General features: G+C 42.7%; 2 protein-coding genes across 2 annotated transcripts; both read right to left on the bottom strand.

The window, feature by feature from the left end:
• Nucleotides 1–7,060: 7,060 nt before the first annotated feature.
• LOC127295866 (uncharacterized) lies at nucleotides 7,061–10,075 on the bottom strand. Its single transcript, XM_051325865.2, has 10 exons — nucleotides 9,824–10,075; nucleotides 9,669–9,699; nucleotides 9,423–9,571; nucleotides 8,402–8,493; nucleotides 8,273–8,280; nucleotides 8,097–8,168; nucleotides 7,841–8,008; nucleotides 7,637–7,732; nucleotides 7,399–7,521; nucleotides 7,061–7,327 (listed from the first exon to the last, which is right to left on the bottom strand). Exons 1-10 carry the CDS (start codon nucleotides 9,841–9,843, stop codon nucleotides 7,235–7,237), a joined length of 852 nt encoding a protein of 283 aa, XP_051181825.1. The 5' UTR covers nucleotides 9,844–10,075; the 3' UTR covers nucleotides 7,061–7,234.
• Nucleotides 10,076–13,791: 3,716 nt separating this feature from the next.
• LOC127295864 (elongation factor 1-alpha) lies at nucleotides 13,792–16,066 on the bottom strand. Its single transcript, XM_051325864.2, has 2 exons — nucleotides 15,555–16,066; nucleotides 13,792–14,901 (listed from the first exon to the last, which is right to left on the bottom strand). The coding sequence occupies exons 1-2, from the start codon at nucleotides 16,014–16,016 to the stop codon at nucleotides 14,020–14,022; spliced, it is 1,344 nt and encodes a 447-aa protein (XP_051181824.1). The 5' UTR covers nucleotides 16,017–16,066; the 3' UTR covers nucleotides 13,792–14,019.
• Between the last annotated feature and the right edge of the window lie 3,113 nt (nucleotides 16,067–19,179).

The following is a 19,179-nucleotide window of genomic DNA, read 5'->3' as shown; positions in this document are numbered from 1 at the left end:
AAATTTTGTTCTTCTTCAAGCGCTTGATTGAGAGAGGCAATCTCATTTGCCGCCTCCCTTTCAAACCTCTCCTCCTCTATAAGGTCTTGTGCCGCACCAAGTTGGGCCAAGAGAGCCCCAACATGAGTCTTGGTATCCCCTTGCATGTTAGTGAGAAAAGAATCCAAACCCATAATCTCACACTTAATGGTGAGACTAGTGGCATCATCAATATATAAAGCATTAGTTGAAGATGAGAGTTTGGAAGGGGGTTCTACCTCCGTGGATACCTTTGCCATAAGGCAATGAGCGTTGTTGGTGATGAGGTTCTCATTAGGAGAGTCGAAGAGGGAGATAGAGGGAGTGGTAATGGTGATGGCGGCCACTCCCTCTCCTTCCTTGTTGGAGCTCTTGTCCTCATGTTCTTCATCCTCATCGGAGGAGTACCCTTCTCGAATGATGGAGGCTCTAGGCTTCTTGGTGAAGGAGACCTTGTCGTCATCAGGCTTGGAGGAGAACTTGGAGAATCCTTTGGAGAGTGACTTGAACTTTTCCTTGCGGACAAGCCTTCCACCATTATCTTCTCTTCTCTCAAAGATACAATCCGCGACAAAATGATTCTTGTCACCGCAATTGTAGAATGTTCTCCCCCTTTGCCCCTCCCTTGGGCTCTTGGAGAAGCTTCTTGGAGAATCACGTGATCTTCTTGGTCTTGTGCTTCGGGACTTGTTTCCCTCCCAAAATTTCGTGGCGGCGAGAGCCATGTGCTCATGATAGTTGGTCTTGAGATCATCCGGTCCCCACTCAATGGGATCCTCATCGCTTTCACTAGCCTCATGAACTTTCATCTTCAATGCAAGGTTGGGCTTGCGGGTGTTGTGGGCGCGAGCAACAAGATCCTCTGCATTCTTCTTGGAGATGTCCAAAGCGATGACTTCGCTAAGAACTTCATCGGATGTCATAGCACGGAATGAGGCGTTTTGGCGGATGGCCGTCAACTTCACTTCCTCATAAGGGAGGAGAGCGTTGTAGAACTTGCGCTTGATCCAATGGTCATCCACAAACGTTGCTCCAAGATCTTGCATTTGTACGGCGAGAGCAATTAGGCGCCGATACATTTCTTCGGGGGTCTCTCCTTCATTCATGACGAAGTTGTCGGCCATGTTGTTCACTTCATCAAAACGAGAGCTTTGGATGCTCTCATTTCCGAGGAAGAGCTTGTCGAGTTTATCCCATGCTTCCTTCGCGGTCTTGAGCGAGCGGATATGAGCGCGGTCCTTGGGCGTGACGGCCATGTGAATCATGTTGATAGCGGTGGCGTTGAGTTGGTCATCCACCACTTCACTTCTTGTCAAGCTCTTTGGGTCTCGTGGTGAGTAGCCCTCCTCGATGATGCGCCAAAGCTTGGTAGATACGCTGCGCACATGAGAACGCATTAAGAATTGCCAATTTTCAAAGCTATTTGATTCAAGTAACGGTGGTGAACCATGCGACAAGATATGTGGCATAGGTATTGAAACGTTTATGGTGTAATCACTTGGTGGTGGCACCGCATGATTACTCCCTAGACGTTCCGCAACCGGTGTCTCATCCTTCCCCTTTGTTGAAGTGCCGGTCTCCCCAAGCCCTTCCTTTTGTGGATCTTTTGTCGATTGCGTGACAAAATGAACAAGAGGAAATTGGTCAACTTTTGGTGGGGGATCCTCGGCACTTGCCTTAGGATCTACGATGGGGGTTGGTTTTTGAGCAACCAACTCCATCATCATTACCTTCATTTGGTTAACGATGGATGACTCCAATTTCTTGAGGTCATCCAACGTAGCCGTTGTGCTATCGACGGGAGATGATGGAGCGGGTGGCACAAGGGAAGTTGAACCATTCACAACCGTCTCTTGTTCGGCCATTTCTTAGGTGGTAAAGCCCGAGCAAAAAAACCTTGCTCTAATACCACTTGAATGGATCGTAGCGAACAAGAGGGGGGGGTGAATGGACGCTACGTCAAGTTTTAGTGTTTTTCAATTTTAGCGGTGCGGAAGGTAAAGGTGAATCCTTTAGTGGTGTCGGTGTTCCTACAATGATGCTAGACAAGTGCAACAAGCAAAGGAACAATCAAGATAGTAAGAGTAAGGAGCAGGACAACTGGATGGCGCGGAGACGAGGCGAGGTTTGTTTCCCGCAGTTCCTCTCACAAAAGAGAGTACATCTGCGTTGAGGAGGTGCTAGCCTCACACAAGAGGCTAGGCGGCCACACCACGAAGGAAGGCCTCACCTTCTTCCTCGAGAGAGCTCCACAAAGGGGCTCCCCCTTCTCCACTATGGCACCGGTCGAGGCGGTGATTCCTTCACAAGGTTGGGGCGAGCTCCACACCACAAGGAGGCTCCCAACAACCTATGGACCTAGCACAACACCAAGCTAGCCTCCATAGGTGCACTTTCTCCAAGATCCCACCATAGGAACCCTAACACCAAGATCCACTAAGGAATAGCAAGTATTGGTGAAATCTCTCTTGGTAGAACTATAGATCGGGGTCTCCTCCACCACTCCTCAAAATTTGGGCAAGATTGGTTGGATGGTTGGGGAGATCCTCAAAGTTTAAGCTCAGCAACAATTGAGGAGAGAGAGAGAAGAGATAAAAACGAGTTGGGGAAGAAGGGCCCTTTAAATAGGCCCTCCCGAATCCAACCGTTATGTCCAGTTTTTGCCTAAGCGGTACTACCGCTTGGGGCAAGCGGTACTACCGCTGTGAGTTCGAAATCCCACAGATCTTGTCCACGTGGATACATAGCGGTACTACCGCTCGCGGTACCGCTCGAAGTACCGCAATGGGGTCCAAACCTTACTGGACTCAAAACGGTACCACAGCGGTACCGAAGCGGTACTGCCGTAACTAGTTACGGTACTTGAGCGGTACCATGGGCGGTACTACCGCTTGCAAGCGGTAATACCGCTCCAGGTACCGCAGAGGTAGCGTAACTGGTACTGTGGGTCAATTCCAGCGCAGAACTCAGAGCGGTACCGTGGGGCGGTACCAGTAGGGGTAGCGGTACTACCGCTACTGGTACCGGTAGTACCGGCCTGACAAAAACTGTTTTTCTCCTCTTTTTCTCTCCAACCATGTCACCTCGCGATACACACACAAAACCAGAAAACCTATAAGTTACGCTTCAGTCCTCCGATCTTGACGTGTCCAGCGAGGTTACTGTGCACTTGCAAATCTAACAAAGATACTCAAAGCACACGATAAGATTATTCGAGTGTTGTCATCAAACACACAAAACTCGGGTTTAGACTTTGCTCTTTCATCCACATCACATATCTTTCGCGGCATTCCTCCACCCCGCGTTGTGTTCGCGGCATGCCTCTGCACAGCGCCAGCCACTCACCCCTGCCACCGCCAACCTCTCCAATCTCTCCTACGCCCAATTTTCCGGCAACACCCACCTTGCACAGTTGAGGAGAAAATGCGGAATCCACCGATTTGGGCGACGAGCAAGGCTTGGTGCCGCTGGCCTCATCTGCCTAGCACTCCAGGCTGGAGCTGAATTTGTGCGAAACTGCATCTGAAGGTCACTCCCCGCCATTGTCGCTGGTTAGCTCTCCAGTCTCCTACACAGCCTTGATCATGCCCACCCACGATCAGAGCAGCAACGCCGGTCAGCTGAAGACCCTCCCCGGCTCCCAGGTTTCCCCTTCCTTCTTCCCATTGTTTTATTTTAAATTTTTAATCAGCGCATTAACTTACCCACATCAAGTATTTGACAAAAAGCTTCAGAGGGATGGATACTTGAGTTGGTAAGTACTTAAGCATTTGACAAATTCAGAGAGATGGATACTTGAGTAGTTCAATCCTTCAGTTTATTAAATCGGTTCATGTTTTCTTCCATGATGGATAAATATTTGGTACGAATTCAGCTTCCATTCATACATGGTCTCCATCCGAGACTGCAATGCTGCATTTTTTCTGCTTTGTTTCAATTATGAAAAACTGGTTTGTACATGGTCTTTTCATCCTACAGGGATCTGGGCCAGGGGCACCATTATACAATGTTATCTACTAAACACTGATACGACTTTACTATGAAAAATATTTATTTTGTTTTGGTAGATATGTCATATATGCTCTGAATATTATGCGAAGCAAAGACACTATATTGTTGCAACTGATATCTTTTTCATACATCTCTATGTATAAATTATGTTGATCTGGGCGGTTCTCTTCCAACTTAATCCGAGAGAGGCAAACAAACATTGGAAACTATAATGTTGCTTGTACCGAAGTACAAGATCATACTTTCTCAAATTTTATTGTTCTTTCCTATCTTTGTTTTTATCTCACATCAACATGTTTGTTGAATGTGCAGCCGTATGCGGTGCATTGTTATTGCTTATCTCATCCTAGAGATTCAGGAGAATCTTCGCATTTAAAATCACTATGGGGGAAGCTGGTAATACATGTGCTCAGCTGCATTAACTCCTAACGATGCAAATTTAAGATGGACCACCAGAAACCAATTGATATAAAACTAATTTCTAAAATTTAGCGGGTCATTTGCAAGAGTGTGCCCCATGCATTTTTCCATGATCTCTTATTGCCTTCTGTTGATATTTTTTTTTGTTTTTTTTAACAATGTTGATATATTTATTTTGGCACTGCTCTGGAACGAAAATCAATATATAATTTTTAGATGTTGTTTCTGGGTGGGCTTTCATTGTATGGTAATGCTTACTAAATATTTGAGGCAGGAGATGAGGCTTGACACATTGTCCTTTGCAGGACAATGTGCTTGACACATCCTTGATGAAGATGAGGCTCATTGCTTGGATTTTTCTGTATTGTTGTAGACTTGTAGTACTTTCAAGTGCAATGTGTTACTTCTCAAGTAAATAAGTACTATTTGGTCTGCTTTTAGCGCTGAGAGTATTCAAGGAAATATATTTGCAGCATCCTGTCTAGGATATAATTGGCAGTACATGGCAAAGGTCACAAAAGGAAATGGAATTACTTATTTTCTCTGTAGGGTCACTTTTTACTGACCAAGCTATTCTATGTTGTTGTTGTTATGTTATACAGATGAGTCTCACACTTTATCTCATGATAAACAGTAAAATTTCGCAGCAAGCAATTTTTTTATGTTTATTCATGTCCTTGTCTTACTTCTTGGTGGTCCTTCCATGCTTAAGCAAACAAAGCTTAAGGATAATGTTTCACACTATATGCCACACCTATTTTTAGAGTTATATGATTTAAAACATTACTTTATTTTTCATTACTGAGTGCTTTTTCAATACAAGTTTTCTAAGAGTATGTACCACGGAACCTTCAATTTTAGGAATTATGTCCAGTTATTTTGCTGGCTTGAAAATTTGAGTGAATGACTATACATTTATTAAGAATTCTAGGGAAGAAAAGAAATATTTCTTGTTGGAGGTAAAATCATGTTCTCTTGCAAACACCAGTGGATACTAATTCTGTACAACGTCAAGGCTCGATGCAAACATATTTTTACATTTAGTGTGGAGTTTATGCCACTTTCATCAGGATTTTTTCTGGATGACCAAGGATGATATGTCCCAGTTATTTTGCTGGCTTGAAAAATTGAGTGAATGACTATACATTTATTACCTCTGTAAGAATTCTAGGGAAGAAAAAAAAAAATCTTGTTGGAGGTAAAATCATGTTCTCTTGCAAACACCAGCGGATACTAATTCTAGACAACGTGAAGGCTCGATGCAAACATATTTTTACATTTAGTGTGAAGTTTATGCCACTTTCATCGGGGTTTTTCTTGGTGACCAAGGACGATATGTCCTACGTGTAACTGATTATGCTTTCGGTTTGACCTGGGGCTGACTTCACTGGTAGCCCTCAAAGTCACAATCTTATATAGGTTTTAGTTACTAATTTAGGGCATCGATATAGAATTCGTGTTACACTAATTTCTGTCAGAAAGTGGGAGAGTATATTACGTGAATGACCAACAACGAACATGACGAGTTATGGACAAAGAAGAAATGCAGAATCTACTTTCTTATTATGCTATCTTGCAATAATTTTTACCAGTTCTAGAAGGTCATGTCCTTGCACACTGAACGTATAAGAAACTATTAATTCAAGTTAGTATATCATTTTTTTGAGAAAGTTATTATAACATTTAATTCAAGTTACCTGAATGATCTTGATTGATCACTAGTGTCTCATTGTGGCTTTTACTAATAACATTTTGAAGGAAGTACAATCTCATTGTTTTCGGTATATTATGGTGCTATTTCTCTTCTATAAATCTGACTTTTCATATGTATTATATTTGTATGTATTATATTTGGATGCACAACTAGATAAAAATTGAGGGGCCCATAACAACTATTAGGAAACCCAAAAATGCTCTAAAAATTTGAATGCACTTTTCCGCTGTAAAAAATCCAACGCACGAGACTTGCTCTACACACTTACCCTACACATTGAGATGGGAGGAGGCGGAGGCGTGCGAGGCCAGGAGAGTGACTCGGTGAGATAAGTGTACTTTACCATTTTCCAATGTAAATGCTACACTGAAAAAATACTTCAATTGCATGTACATGTACTGATATTGGTGTATCTCACGTTAACATTTTGTTCATAGACATGTTGTAGTTAGATTTTTTTTATCTATCTATGAAAGTATAAGTAGTTGTAATATGATTGGCTGAGACATGAGTCTAAGGATTACATGATTGTCATGTTGCTCCATAAAAACACATATATATTTGTATACCATTGAATTATTTGGTGTATCATATGTACATGTCTGATAACAAAAGAAATTTAGATGCCGTGGCGAAGCACGGGCATTCAACTAGTCTGTACTAGCGAATGAAGCACCAATGGCCAATGAGTTGGTGTTTTTCATGTTGGGTTTTGGTTTGCAAGCTTTCCAGGGTCAAGGTTAGACTTTGTGTTTTGATGGGTCTTGGTTTGGCTACCAAGTGGAAAACATCACCGGCCGGTGTAGTACTTTGTGTTATGATTGTGTGCCATGAATTGTTAGATGTCATTTGGTCCTTTTTGGTTTTTGTCACCGCTATTGTTAGCGGGGTTGTAAATACAGTAGCACACGTTACAGAAATTTCTTCACAATTGTACAAATGTTAACTTCATCATAGTCGGTGCAAGCCTAATCTAAATCTGAGATTGCTGCTAGCATGTTGGTTAAACCCACCCTACCATGGTGTTTGGTGTTGGCATTCAGCGCCAAAGTGATCAACAACGGGCCAGCATCAGTTGCAGCTCCCCACGACCGCGATCTCGTCTTTGAGAGTCTTCCTCTTGCCCTCGTGCTTGCTCCCGGCCTTACCAGACTTCTTCAGTGTCTGCAGCAACATCAATCAGTCAGTAACTAGAACAGATAGAGATAGCAACCCAGGCCATTAGTAACGCTGACCTTTTTGAGTAGTAGTTCGGTGTGCCTCTCCATCTCCCGGATTTGCTCCATGGTCATGCCGTGCCACTCGTCTATCCACGCGAAACACAGCCGGTGGCACGCCAGGAACAGCGCCCTCTCCCCCTGCAACGGCATGGACCACAAAACACACCACGTTCAGCTCTGAACTTCGCAAGCACCAAGACTGTGCCAGATTCACATCAAGATTGCAATGGGGAAACAGGCGCGACACGATTACCGCGATGAGGCAGTCTTCGAGCCGTTCGCCCAAACCCCAGATGGGAGCATCCATGGTCACCAGCTTGTATATGGTCATCACGGGACGGCAAGAATCCTGAAGCAAATTCCATGCACATTTACACAGCATGTCAAATATGACAATTTCAGGAGTCAGGAGTCAGGACAGATAGACCACTGAACATAACTGAGAAATCTGCATTACCATCCATCCCTTGAGAAGGGGACCCCGGTCAGTGCGTTGGGACCTGAAGGTCGTGAGGTCGACGTTTGGAGCGGTGATCACCTTGCTCCAGTAGTCCCGCGATACCGACGCGATGTCGACGACCTCGACCTCTCGTGCGGCCAGCTGCTGACCGGTTAAATCATGCGCCTGGTTGTGATGCAATCTATAATTAATGTCGTTTCCTCTCGTCTGATAGACTGAAAATGACTAAGATACGATGACTGAATGTGCTTACGTTTTCAGAGCAGCCGTTGTCAGGTCTGATCACGGTGTCGATGGTCAGTGAACACTTGCTGAAAAGGGGACACTGCATCGTAGCAAATAATCAGGAACAATGAAGTTAGTACTGAATGAACTAAGGGGTGTTGGATTGGACTCGAAGAACCAAAAGCATTCTCTACATGGTAGTACCTTGATCACTGATGAGGGTCAGAGCAACATCAATGGCAAATGCAAACAGAACTAGGTTAGCAAGAATTCTTTATTGTGGAATATAACAAAAATATGATAGATAAGTGGTATTAAATGGTCTTTTCAGACCTGTTCTGCTCTTTGGATACGCTGACCAGGAGTTCTCGTGCACGGCGAGAGCACTCGCAGACGCAAAGCCCTTCATCCAAGACGGAATTTTGCTGCACAAAGTTTTACCTTTTATGTTTTGGGACCACAAGTGTTTTCAGAAACGATATAATTGCTCCAAATGTCCTGATTGTCAACGTTTATTTTCTACTACAACTTAAAATTAGAATTGTACTAAACAAGTCATGGATTACATGTTTGTAAATTGTAATGGCCTTAATGGGATGAAGACATGCCTTCCACCATTTCCCATGAAGTCAATTAGCTTTTATACTAATCAGACATGGATTTACATGTTTGTAATGGACTTAGTAGGCATGTTTGTTTTCTTCTTAGAACTACTTATGCTCATTACTCAGTAATTACTACGAAATAGCCATTAACATCCGAAAAAATATTGAAATAGTAGTTGGCCAATTTTTAAAGGATCTATCAGCCGTCCCCATGTCATTGCACGAGGTAAGTCATTAACCTTAACTTTTGAGGTGAACTGGCCATTTGGCCCCCGCCGAGCTCAACATCCTCAGGAACCTAGTTAACATCCTCAAATCATTTTTTTTCCGAAATGGGGTATCCCCAGCCTCTGCATCAATTGATGCATGCGGCTTTCTTTATTAAAACGAAAGCGTTTGCTGAAAAGGGCATATTTACTGCCTAAATTAGACGGTAGCTTATTATTTCATAATGTTTTGCTTTTCACTACTTAGCAATTATCTAATTAGCCAAGCTTTGTGCTAACCTCTCATGATTACCATGACATGCTTATTACTGTCAAGGTTGCGTATAAATAGTAACAGGAGTTTGTAATGGCCTTAATTCGCATATTTTAAATTTCTTCCTGAGACAACTTTAGGTTGCTGATCACTGTGAAATATAGCCATTAACACCCTTGGTTTTAGTAAAAAAACACTCCCCACCCTCCCAATTTCTCGAGAATCCAACTGAAGCAAAACAAAACGTAGATGACTGCATACAGACGAACCTTTGCAAATGATAAACTTTTGAGGTGAATTGGCCCTCGCCTAGCTTCTCGTCCTCAAAGGGGACCTGCTGCAGCACCTCCACGCCCTCCTTGCCGTTTGTATTCTGCTGCTCCATCTTCATGATGGTGTAGCTGAGCCCTATTTCATACTGCGACAGAATAAATCAATCTTGGTCAGCTCAATTACCAACTGAACGAAAAGAGGACAATACTTCCTGAATGTTTTTTCCTATTGGTTCTACATACCTCCTCGATCGACATAGGCATGACGATTCGGCTTGGTGCAAGATCGAAGTCAAGGGGCGCCAAATTCCCATGAGTTAACAAAGAAAGGTGATAAAAGAGGGAAGATCGTGCAAAAGAAAGTATCACGGTGAACATAAAAGATCATAGAAGGATACAATTCCTTGATCTGAACCATGGCTGAAGCAGTATCGAGAATTGGAGACGCACAGGTTTGATCGATGGCAGGCTGAGTTTGGTGTCGGAAGGAGGAAGAGCTAGCCCTTTTTTGAAACCGGATGGAGGAGGAGTCTTTTTGCCCGTTTCCCAAGAAGGCAACGGAGGATGACTCGGAAGACGGGAACAACTTCAAAATTGCTGTGTACTTCTTCCACTTATGCCCTCAAACAAATGGAAAACCTGATCATTAAAAGTTATGCTCGTAGTACTGATCTAAGTATCAGCATCTACAAGGAATTTTTTTGTTATCTTAAAGTGCAAATCTAAGGTTTGGGGCGGGCGAGTGTGCGAAGAATCCACACACGACACGGGCGGGCAGGTCTCCATCGACAGGGGTGTGACTTGTGAGGTGGGTAATTTACTTACGTCAGGGGTTGCCTTTATGTAACGTATCTTGCAACTTCTGGAGAAGGAAGATGCTGGCAAAATCCGCCCGGCCGCCACTGCAATTCTGCCCACCACTTTCGGCCTGGGGAAAACACTTGGCCAGGAGGAAACCTATGTGGCATGAAAAAGCACCGTTCCGTCATCATGCGGAGATCATGAAGCGTGTTGACTACCTGATCTAGTGACGGAAGTTGATTACACCCTGGACTGTGAAATCTCAGCAATCACCTCACAGATCATAACTTCACATTGCTTTAATTCAAGATGTGCGGACATGAGAAACACCCCGCGATGATGCATCCAACGGCCGGATGGCAACTTTCAGGTTTTGCATGGCCACGAGGCAAACTGCCATTGATCCGCGCCCTTGATCTCGGCGTGCTATTGGTGTCCATTTTTTTCTTAAGCAAAAGTAGTACTACCTCTGACCATAAATAGATGTCCGAAGTTTGATTAAATTTAGATGTATCTAGTCACCTTTTAGTGTATAGATACATCTAAATTTGAAGAAATTTTTGGCATCTTTTTATGGACGGAGTAGTACTATGATTCAACTGTTGCAACTTGCCTCAAAGACTTCAGGTACAGAACGCTGAAAAATGCTATTCAAAGGAAAAAAAAAAACAGTTATTCAGGTAAACGTCAATTTTTTTATTTTGACAATGTATACTTCATTCAAATTTATGCTTGTGATTGATATCTTTTTCAAACAATCACGGCGGTCTGCACAACTGTACAAACAACTGAATGATTGATTACTTGCTTGATCCGGCAGGATAGGTGGAGTTAGGCGTCGTCTTGGCGACACCGGCACAAAATACAAAAAAATATTACATATTACCGCAAGCATGGCCTTTAGCTGAGTGGCCTTCTGCCCTTACATACCTATATTTGTCCAATTAATGGTTTATCCAAACTCAGAGTCAAAGTTGATTGCTGGGTACTTCATGCCCGTGAATTAGCATCTGGTTTCGGGGAAGATCCTCCCAGATACCATTCTTTTTCTAAGGTGGGGTGATAAGAGGATTAGAAACGGATATTCTGCAGCATGCGCAAGGCTGATCATTGTACTATTTTTCTTGCTTGTTGTTCTGTCAAGTAAATCTCTTCGTTCAGGTTGCTTGTTGGTTCTGTTACTTCCAAATTTACAATATTTTCCATACAAGGATCCTAATGTTATATTCGCATCTTACCAGTAGTCTACAGCCCTCGCCTCCTCCATACCCGCACCTCTAATGCCGTCATCTCAATCGCGTGCTTCCACCTCTCCCTTGAGGATGTAATCACGTTTGCTCTTCCTTATCTTGGACTTAGGAATCAGGACAGACAAGCAGTGGAGATCACTACAGGAAACGCACAAGGTGCCGATGCCAGAACCTGCCGACGGCTTTCTATCGGGAGCGTCGGCACAGGACCCTTTCCTGCTGTCCTTTGAGTTCTGCTGTTCATACTGACGAATCATTGTGGAATGATCCATGTTGAACCGGTTGTGAGCGGAAGATATCTGATCCCCGATCTTCAGTATGGATCATTGGGTATTTCAGTATGGATCATTGGGTATGTTGATACTCAATCCCGTGGTTTGCTTATATCCTTTAGTCTTTTTCCTGCTTTATATGGTTACATATAGCACTAACATTCGTAAAAAAAAATCATATACTAGCACTAAAAAGAAGATCTTAGATTTCACATTGTTTCTTTTGTATCGAGCTTATAATACTACTAGCTTGTCCAAAAATGCACAGTGGGACATGGGTACTCATGAACCCTGTAACTTACTGGCCTCAAAATTCGTATTTCCAGCACGCCAAAAAAATTAGAAATTTTGTTGCAGGTAGAGGACGCACGTATGTATGTGTGTGCCGTTTTCATATCCAAATTTGAAAGTATGTAGCTTAGTCAAAAATTACAAGTTTCAAATGAACAACCTAAAGGAAACTCCCCCTACCAAAATTTCTATAACTTAATAATCGGATAACTATGTAACTTAGTATCAGATTAAGTTTAATCGAATTCAGAAGTACCCATGTCTAGAAAATTCGCTGTACTTGTCCAAAAATACACAGTGGGGCATGGGTACTCATGAGCTATAGCTTATCCGTATTTCTATCTGGATCACAGTCTCTAGAGCAAACTAGCGAGGTGAAACCTCTGCAAAGCTGTGATGGTTGGCAGCAAAAGCAGGAAAATATTGTGGATGAAATGTTCTTGAGAGAATACCAATAACCATACGATATTCAAACCAAAGCGTGGCTGCAAATAAAACCGTGCAGAAACTTTGACTGGATGACTTCAATCATACATTTGTTAACTACTTGCAATAGTTCAAAGCTGAAACATCGTGATAAAGTCCATTTCAGAGACATAACTGTGCTCAAGATTTTTTTAGTTTGACAGAAACATTTTTATTTTATTATATGTTTTAACTTTTCCTTTCTTACGCAATTGAGCATTTGCGCGCTACCTCTGGTTAAGCTTAGATGGTCTTATCGCCAGTCTCAAGTCATTTTAATGGGAAGGGAAAATCTGGCATTAAGAGCTCAGAAAATAGAATTGATAAAAACTTCAGCTTACCAAAAGAGGATTACGAGGAGTTGCTATCTTTGTTGAACATCGACAAGATGCAGTAGTTTCCCAACCGGGCTCCACGATTCCGCTATGCTAATCATCTTTCATCAGGTTGCAAACACAGATATGCTCTTGACAGATATGCTTATCTTCTGTCATCGACAGATATGCTGTTATCACCAGAGCTACAAATTTGTTTTTGACTGCCCTGAAGAGGAGTGCAATGACAAAAACTGCAGAGTGCGCGATCGATGTTAGCAGTGCGGAGGGTGTTTACTGTTTAGAACGCAATAAAATGTTTGAGGAGAAAATTGATCTGATGTACTGTACCTTTGCTGTAAGTGTCAAGGGGATCCAGCTTCATATGTCGCTTTGGAAAAGGGGTTCTCGTCATTTTATCCATATTGAAGAATACCTTCTCCTTGACCACAGAGAAGCAGCAGCCGATGTCTAACCAGTCAGCCATCTTAGCATAGCTTCTACTGATTGAAGAACAAACATAACAAGAAAGCTGTTATCGATGAGCATGGCGTTTAACATATGCAACTTTGCAAGAAACACAACAACAAAAATCGATTCATGGCTTAGTTCTTTCATGGTCTGGCACTCGTTTTATCAGTACTAATGTACTAGAACGTGGACATTGTCAGTGGGTTGCTTGATGCTGCGGCTTTATGGGAAAATCGAAGATGAACCTAGTTTTAGCTGGAATTTACTGCAATCATATCCTGCTGCGCTGCCCCTTTGCCGTCCTTGAAAACTGAAAGAAAGCCTAAAGAAAACATCTTGTTAATCCGTGCTTCTGTCTACCAACTAAGCAAACCATGAGACAAACTATGCTACTGCTTAAATTGTGTCAATTTCAACTGCGTGTAATCCCTCAATTCATCAGAGGAAATAATCACACAACAGAACTGAACACACTAAGCCATAATAAGAACAAACAGACACATGCATAACTAACAGATCACATTCCACAGCCCATAAAAACACAAACTGAGTCTTACACATCCTCCAGGTTTCCACAAAGCTCAAATAACAGGACAGTGTCTTAAACGGTACAAGAGCACATTGCAGACAGAGCTAAACGCTGAATAACAACTACCCTTACCGCATCACCACAGGAACAAAAAGAGATCTAGATATATATATCAACTGAAAGGACCAACTATAAGATGCCTCATTTCTTCTTGGCAGCAGCCTTGGTCACCTTGGCACCGGTTGGGTCCTTCTTCTCCACACCCTTGATGACACCAACAGCAACTGTTTGTCTCATGTCACGCACAGCAAAGCGACCAAGAGGAGGGTAAGTGGCGAAGGTCTCAACGACCATGGGCTTGGTGGGAATCATCTTTACAATACCAGCATCACCATTCTTCAGGAACTTGGGCTCCTTCTCAATCTCCTTACCAGATCGTCTGTCAATCTTGGTGACCAGCTCAGCAAACTTGACAGCAATGTGCGAGGTGTGGCAGTCAAGCACTGGGGCGTAGCCATTGCCGATCTGACCAGGGTGGTTCATGATGATGACCTGGGAGGTGAAACTGGCAGCCTCCTTGGCAGGGTCATCCTTGGAGTTGGATGCCACAAACCCACGCTTGAGATCCTTCACAGCAACATTCTTGACATTGAAGCCAACATTGTCACCAGGGAGCGCCTCCAGGAGAGACTCATGGTGCATCTCAACAGACTTGACCTCAGTGGTCAGACCAGTGGGACCGAAGGTGACCACCATGCCTGGCTTGATGGTACCAGTCTCAACACGGCCAACAGGCACAGTTCCAATGCCACCAATCTTGTAAACGTCCTGAAGGGGAAGACGCAGGGGCTTGTCTGAGGGCCTCTTGGGCTCGTTGATCTGGTCAAGAGCCTCAAGCAAGGTTGGGCCCTTGTACCAGTCAAGGTTGGTGGACCTCTCGATCATGTTGTCACCCTCAAAACCAGAGATGGGGACAAATGGGACCTTCTCAGGGTTGTAGCCAACCTTCTTCAGGTAGGATGAGACTTCCTTCACAATTTCTTCATAACGGCTCTTCGAGTACTTGGGAGTGGTGGCATCCATCTACAAAGAGCATCAGGACAATAACATTAGTTAAATAGGAAAGGCAGATTGTATGGGAGCAACAGGACAATACCCATTAGTTACATAGAAAAAGGCAGATTGGATGGGACCGTAAGATAGTACCAATAGATAACAGCACATGCGGTTATCATAAGAAGGCATGCAAAAATATGCACGTTCATGATAACTTAAGAGCAGTACAAAGCAAAAAAAAAAAAAAAAAAAAAAAACTGCATAGTAATCAGGCATTCAGATAATGCTGCAAAAGTACATCAAACCAAGTGCAAGTATCACCCATGTGCAGTGATATGTTATTTCATAAAAAAATGGAGTTTCAATAAGCTACCAGAGCAGCAGAATAATAAAACTAGCTGAATGCTGAAAAGATGGATATTAATATCCTTTATCCAGCATATAAAATCCTAGATGACTACTGACAGCAGCTGGTATATATATACACACAAGCATAAGCTTTGGTAAACAATTATATCACATTTAAGAACGTGTGTAAACTAATTTTGAAATCTAGCACAGGATGCAGAACATGTGGACATGTTTAGTAAAATCAAGCATTGACATCATGCAGCAAGCTTAGAACAAAAGTAAAGACTCTATAGTAATATGTTGTTCCATAAAAGATTTGAAAGTTATACCTTGTTGCAGCAGCAGATCATCTGCTTCACACCAAGGGTGAAAGCAAGGAGAGCATGCTCACGGGTCTGGCCATCCTTGGAGATACCAGCCTCAAAACCACCAGTGGTGGAGTCGATGATGAGAACAGCACAGTCAGCCTGGGAGGTACCGGTGATCATGTTCTTGATGAAATCACGGTGTCCAGGGGCATCAATGACAGTGCAGTAGTACTTGGTTGTCTCGAACTTCCAGAGAGCGATATCGATGGTGATACCTCTCTCACGCTCAGCCTTGAGCTTGTCAAGCACCCACGCATACTTGAAAGACCTCTTGTTCATCTCAGCGGCTTCCTTCTCAAACCTCTCGATGACACGCTTGTCAATGCCTCCAAGCTTGTAGATCAGGTGGCCAGTGGTGGTCGACTTGCCAGAGTCGACATGGCCAATGACCACAATGTTGATGTGAACCTTCTCCTTGCCCATGGCTGAGTATCAGCCAACAAACTGCATAGATCAAAATAAACAATGAATAAAAAGTCAAACAAACTGCATAGATTAAAATAAACAATGACTAAAAAGTCAAACTGACTAGATCGAAATAAACAATGACTAAAAAAGTCAAACAAACGGCATGGATGTTCTCAGGGCTATTAGACTGCAGGGTTACATAGATCGATGAGGCAATAGACGAGGGAATTGACAAATTGATAGCTGTAGACATATATCAAAAGAGCGGTGCATAACCGCTCGCTGAATGCTATGAAGAGATGATAGGGACTAATTCTAGATCAAACCGTCAAACCATAACAAGGAGACAATTACATATAAGAACGCAGAAATCCTATATAACCAGACGAAATTAAGACACGGATGCATCTAGCAACATATTCAACCAAGCAGGGAGACGATTATGTCATACTTCGCGCTTACAGCTGCTCTAGCAAATTAGAAACAGATTTCGTAGAAAATCTGCAGAACGAGGCAAGGAAATCGACGTATCGTGGCAACAATAGAGAGGAACAAACGACGCGTCCGCGCAAAAGAAACCAAAAATTCTGACGGCTAGGGTTACCTAAAAGAATTATAGCTTCTCTAGAAGCATGAACAACGCATCTAAGAAGAGGGGAGATGAATTGGCATACTGACCCCGGAGGAAGAAGGAGGGAGCCGAGAGGAGGTGGCGGCGCAGAGGAGTGGAAGGGAACTGCGGGAAAGGGATTGGCCGAGCGGGATGGCTCCCCTCTTTATATTGGCAGCGACAGGCGCTAGGGTTCCTTCCTGGCCGCCTGATCCATGTCTGATGGTAGTCGCTGCGGGAAATCGGGTCCGTTTGATTTCAATCGTACGTGCTGCATATTTTAAACGTCCAAAAAATTTTGGACGTTTCGCAGCCCGCAAGTTTGCATCCTGGATTACTTTCGGTGCACGTTCCTGTGCAAGTGGCCGGCAGCACCGACTTTAACAAAAGAGATGAGCTTATCCATTTGTACTTTTCTTTTTATAGAACAATCCGAATCCCTCCATCCTATAAAATATGTCTTAACTTTAACTAAATTTAGATGTATTTAAACATTAAATTGTAAATAGATAAATTTAAATTTCATTAAATCAAAGACAACTTTTGTAGGACAGGGAGACCATTCTACTTTTGCTAATGAGATGTTTATAAAATGATCTTGATTTTTCTGTTGACCTATAACTAACTCATTTCTTAGTTAAGTGACATTAGCATTTTCATGTCTTGACCCGTGACTGTCTTGTCTCCAACCTTGATAGCGGGAATGAAATTCTTGGTCATACACCCGTTCGACACAACGGTGAAATAAGCTCGAGTTGGTATCTCTTTGCTTTAGTCAACAGATGTTGAATCATTGTCGTTGCCATGCAATAGTACACTCCAAGGAGGCGATACCAAGCACCGCATGCTTTATAGTCCATCCTAGCCATTGTTCTCCCAGCTGAGAGGTGTCTTGTGCAACATCGAGCTTGAATATGACTACATTAGCAATTGCAATATGTAGTTTAGCGTGGCTAGTTCTACTCTACCCCACGACTGTAAATACTTTGCAACATTTCTAAACAGCGCCTTGAGTCTTCTAAATGGATTACAATATCCTGATCGCACACCCAAACCTCTTTGATGGCTTCGTCAAATGCCTCTAGCTTGAGACATAGAAGTTCGAATTTGAATCTCCTCTTAGGACGTGACGCTACGCGCATCGATAGGTACGCGGAATTGCTTGGCATGGTTCAGAATAGAGATCGTGGAGTTGGCTTATAGACGCTCAATATCCAAGCATGTGACCCTCATGAGTTTGAGACAATCTTTACCGAGGATGGAGGCTAGACCGATAATTAACCAAAGAGATGCAACCTTACAGAGCATCAAGTCAACACCTTTTATCAGACATCATGTCCAATGATCAAGAACGACATCACGGCGGGTTTGCTGAAACTTGGAGTTGAAGACAGGAGGGGTTTTGCCAAACTAAACAAAGCCATCATCACCTTTATTCGAAAGAAACAGGACCCCGCGGAGATTGGAGGCTTCCACCCGATCAGTATCGTCCACGGCTTCTCAAAGCTCTTCTTGTTCATCAGAGGGCGATGCATCATGCATGTACGATAATTTTGTCCTTATTCATCAGGTGGGAGGAAAATCAGCAACATAATAAATACATGTGTGCTTTTGAAACTTGATCTCCCCAAGGCGTTTGATTGATTTTGTGGACTTTTCTCTTTGAATACTTTTCCCTCATCTCATACTCGATCTAGCATTTCTATGTCCACTATGCATGATTAACTGTTGACACACATTTTTATTTGTTGTACCCATGTAGATAGCTACGCAGCCCCTCTTAACTTTCAATTCAAGCCATATAAACATGTTATAGCATGATATTCTAGTTGAACACGAAATTCTAGTCTACAAAAGTGTTTTTCAAATTCTGGTATAATATTTTTTGGTCAAAGTCAACTCACAAATGTAAAAGTCAATGAACGGTCAACTATGCGTTGACTTCGATCCAAAAAGTTGAAATCAAAATTTTAGAATCACTTTTGTACACTAGAAATCTATGTTCTACTAGGAAATCAAGTTAAAACAAGTCCATACGACCTGAATCGACGTGAAATCCAAAGGTGTATGGATACCACCGTGCATAGCAAATCCATTCTAGGCTCTATCTTTGCTTGTTTAGGTTGGACTGATTTTTATCCACTAGATGATGCCCTGCGCGTTGCGGTGGAATATGTGCTAGTATTTTTTAGCAAAGAATAATGTAATGATGAAATTAAAATGGCATGACTCCCCCCTTGTCGGCGTAGAAACACAAATTAAAAAGTTTCTTTACAATGTAGGAAATAGTAAAACGGCTCATGCAAAAAATAAGGAAACCTAAATCGCGAGATGGCCACTAAAATTAAGTTTCAGCGTTGTAAACCTTCTAGGAGGCTTTTAATAGATTCTATCTTTTCAATGAAATAAAATACAGAATTTTCTTTTGCGTTTTCTCGAAACAAAAACTAAAATTGGAGTTTCATCTGATAACATGGTAAGTAATTAAGCCAAAACCAAGCAGTTGAAGTGATTGCTAAAAATACATACTTGCAATATGTTAGCAACCAGTTTCTGCAATACTATCTA

Source organism: Lolium perenne, chromosome 4 (assembly GCF_019359855.2).
Source record: "Lolium perenne isolate Kyuss_39 chromosome 4, Kyuss_2.0, whole genome shotgun sequence".
Lineage (NCBI taxonomy): Eukaryota > Viridiplantae > Streptophyta > Magnoliopsida > Poales > Poaceae > Lolium > Lolium perenne.
The sequence above is the reverse complement of the archived record's forward strand: the minus strand, read 5'-3'. Positions and strand labels throughout refer to the sequence as shown.

Coding starts and splice junctions, on each gene's coding strand:
- LOC127295866 (XM_051325865.2), bottom strand. CDS start 9,843: ATGGTTCAGATCAAGGAATT. Junction 8,009..8,096: donor ACAACGGCTGCTCTGAAAAC/GTAAGCACATTC, acceptor CATCACAACCAG/GCGCATGATTTAACCGGTCA. Junction 7,328..7,398: donor CCGAACTACTACTCAAAAAG/GTCAGCGTTACT, acceptor ATGTTGCTGCAG/ACACTGAAGAAGTCTGGTAA.
- LOC127295864 (XM_051325864.2), bottom strand. CDS start 16,016: ATGGGCAAGGAGAAGGTTCACATCAACATTGTGGTCATTGGCCATGTC. Junction 14,902..15,554: donor TGATCTGCTGCTGCAACAAG/GTATAACTTTCA, acceptor TGCTCTTTGTAG/ATGGATGCCACCACTCCCAA.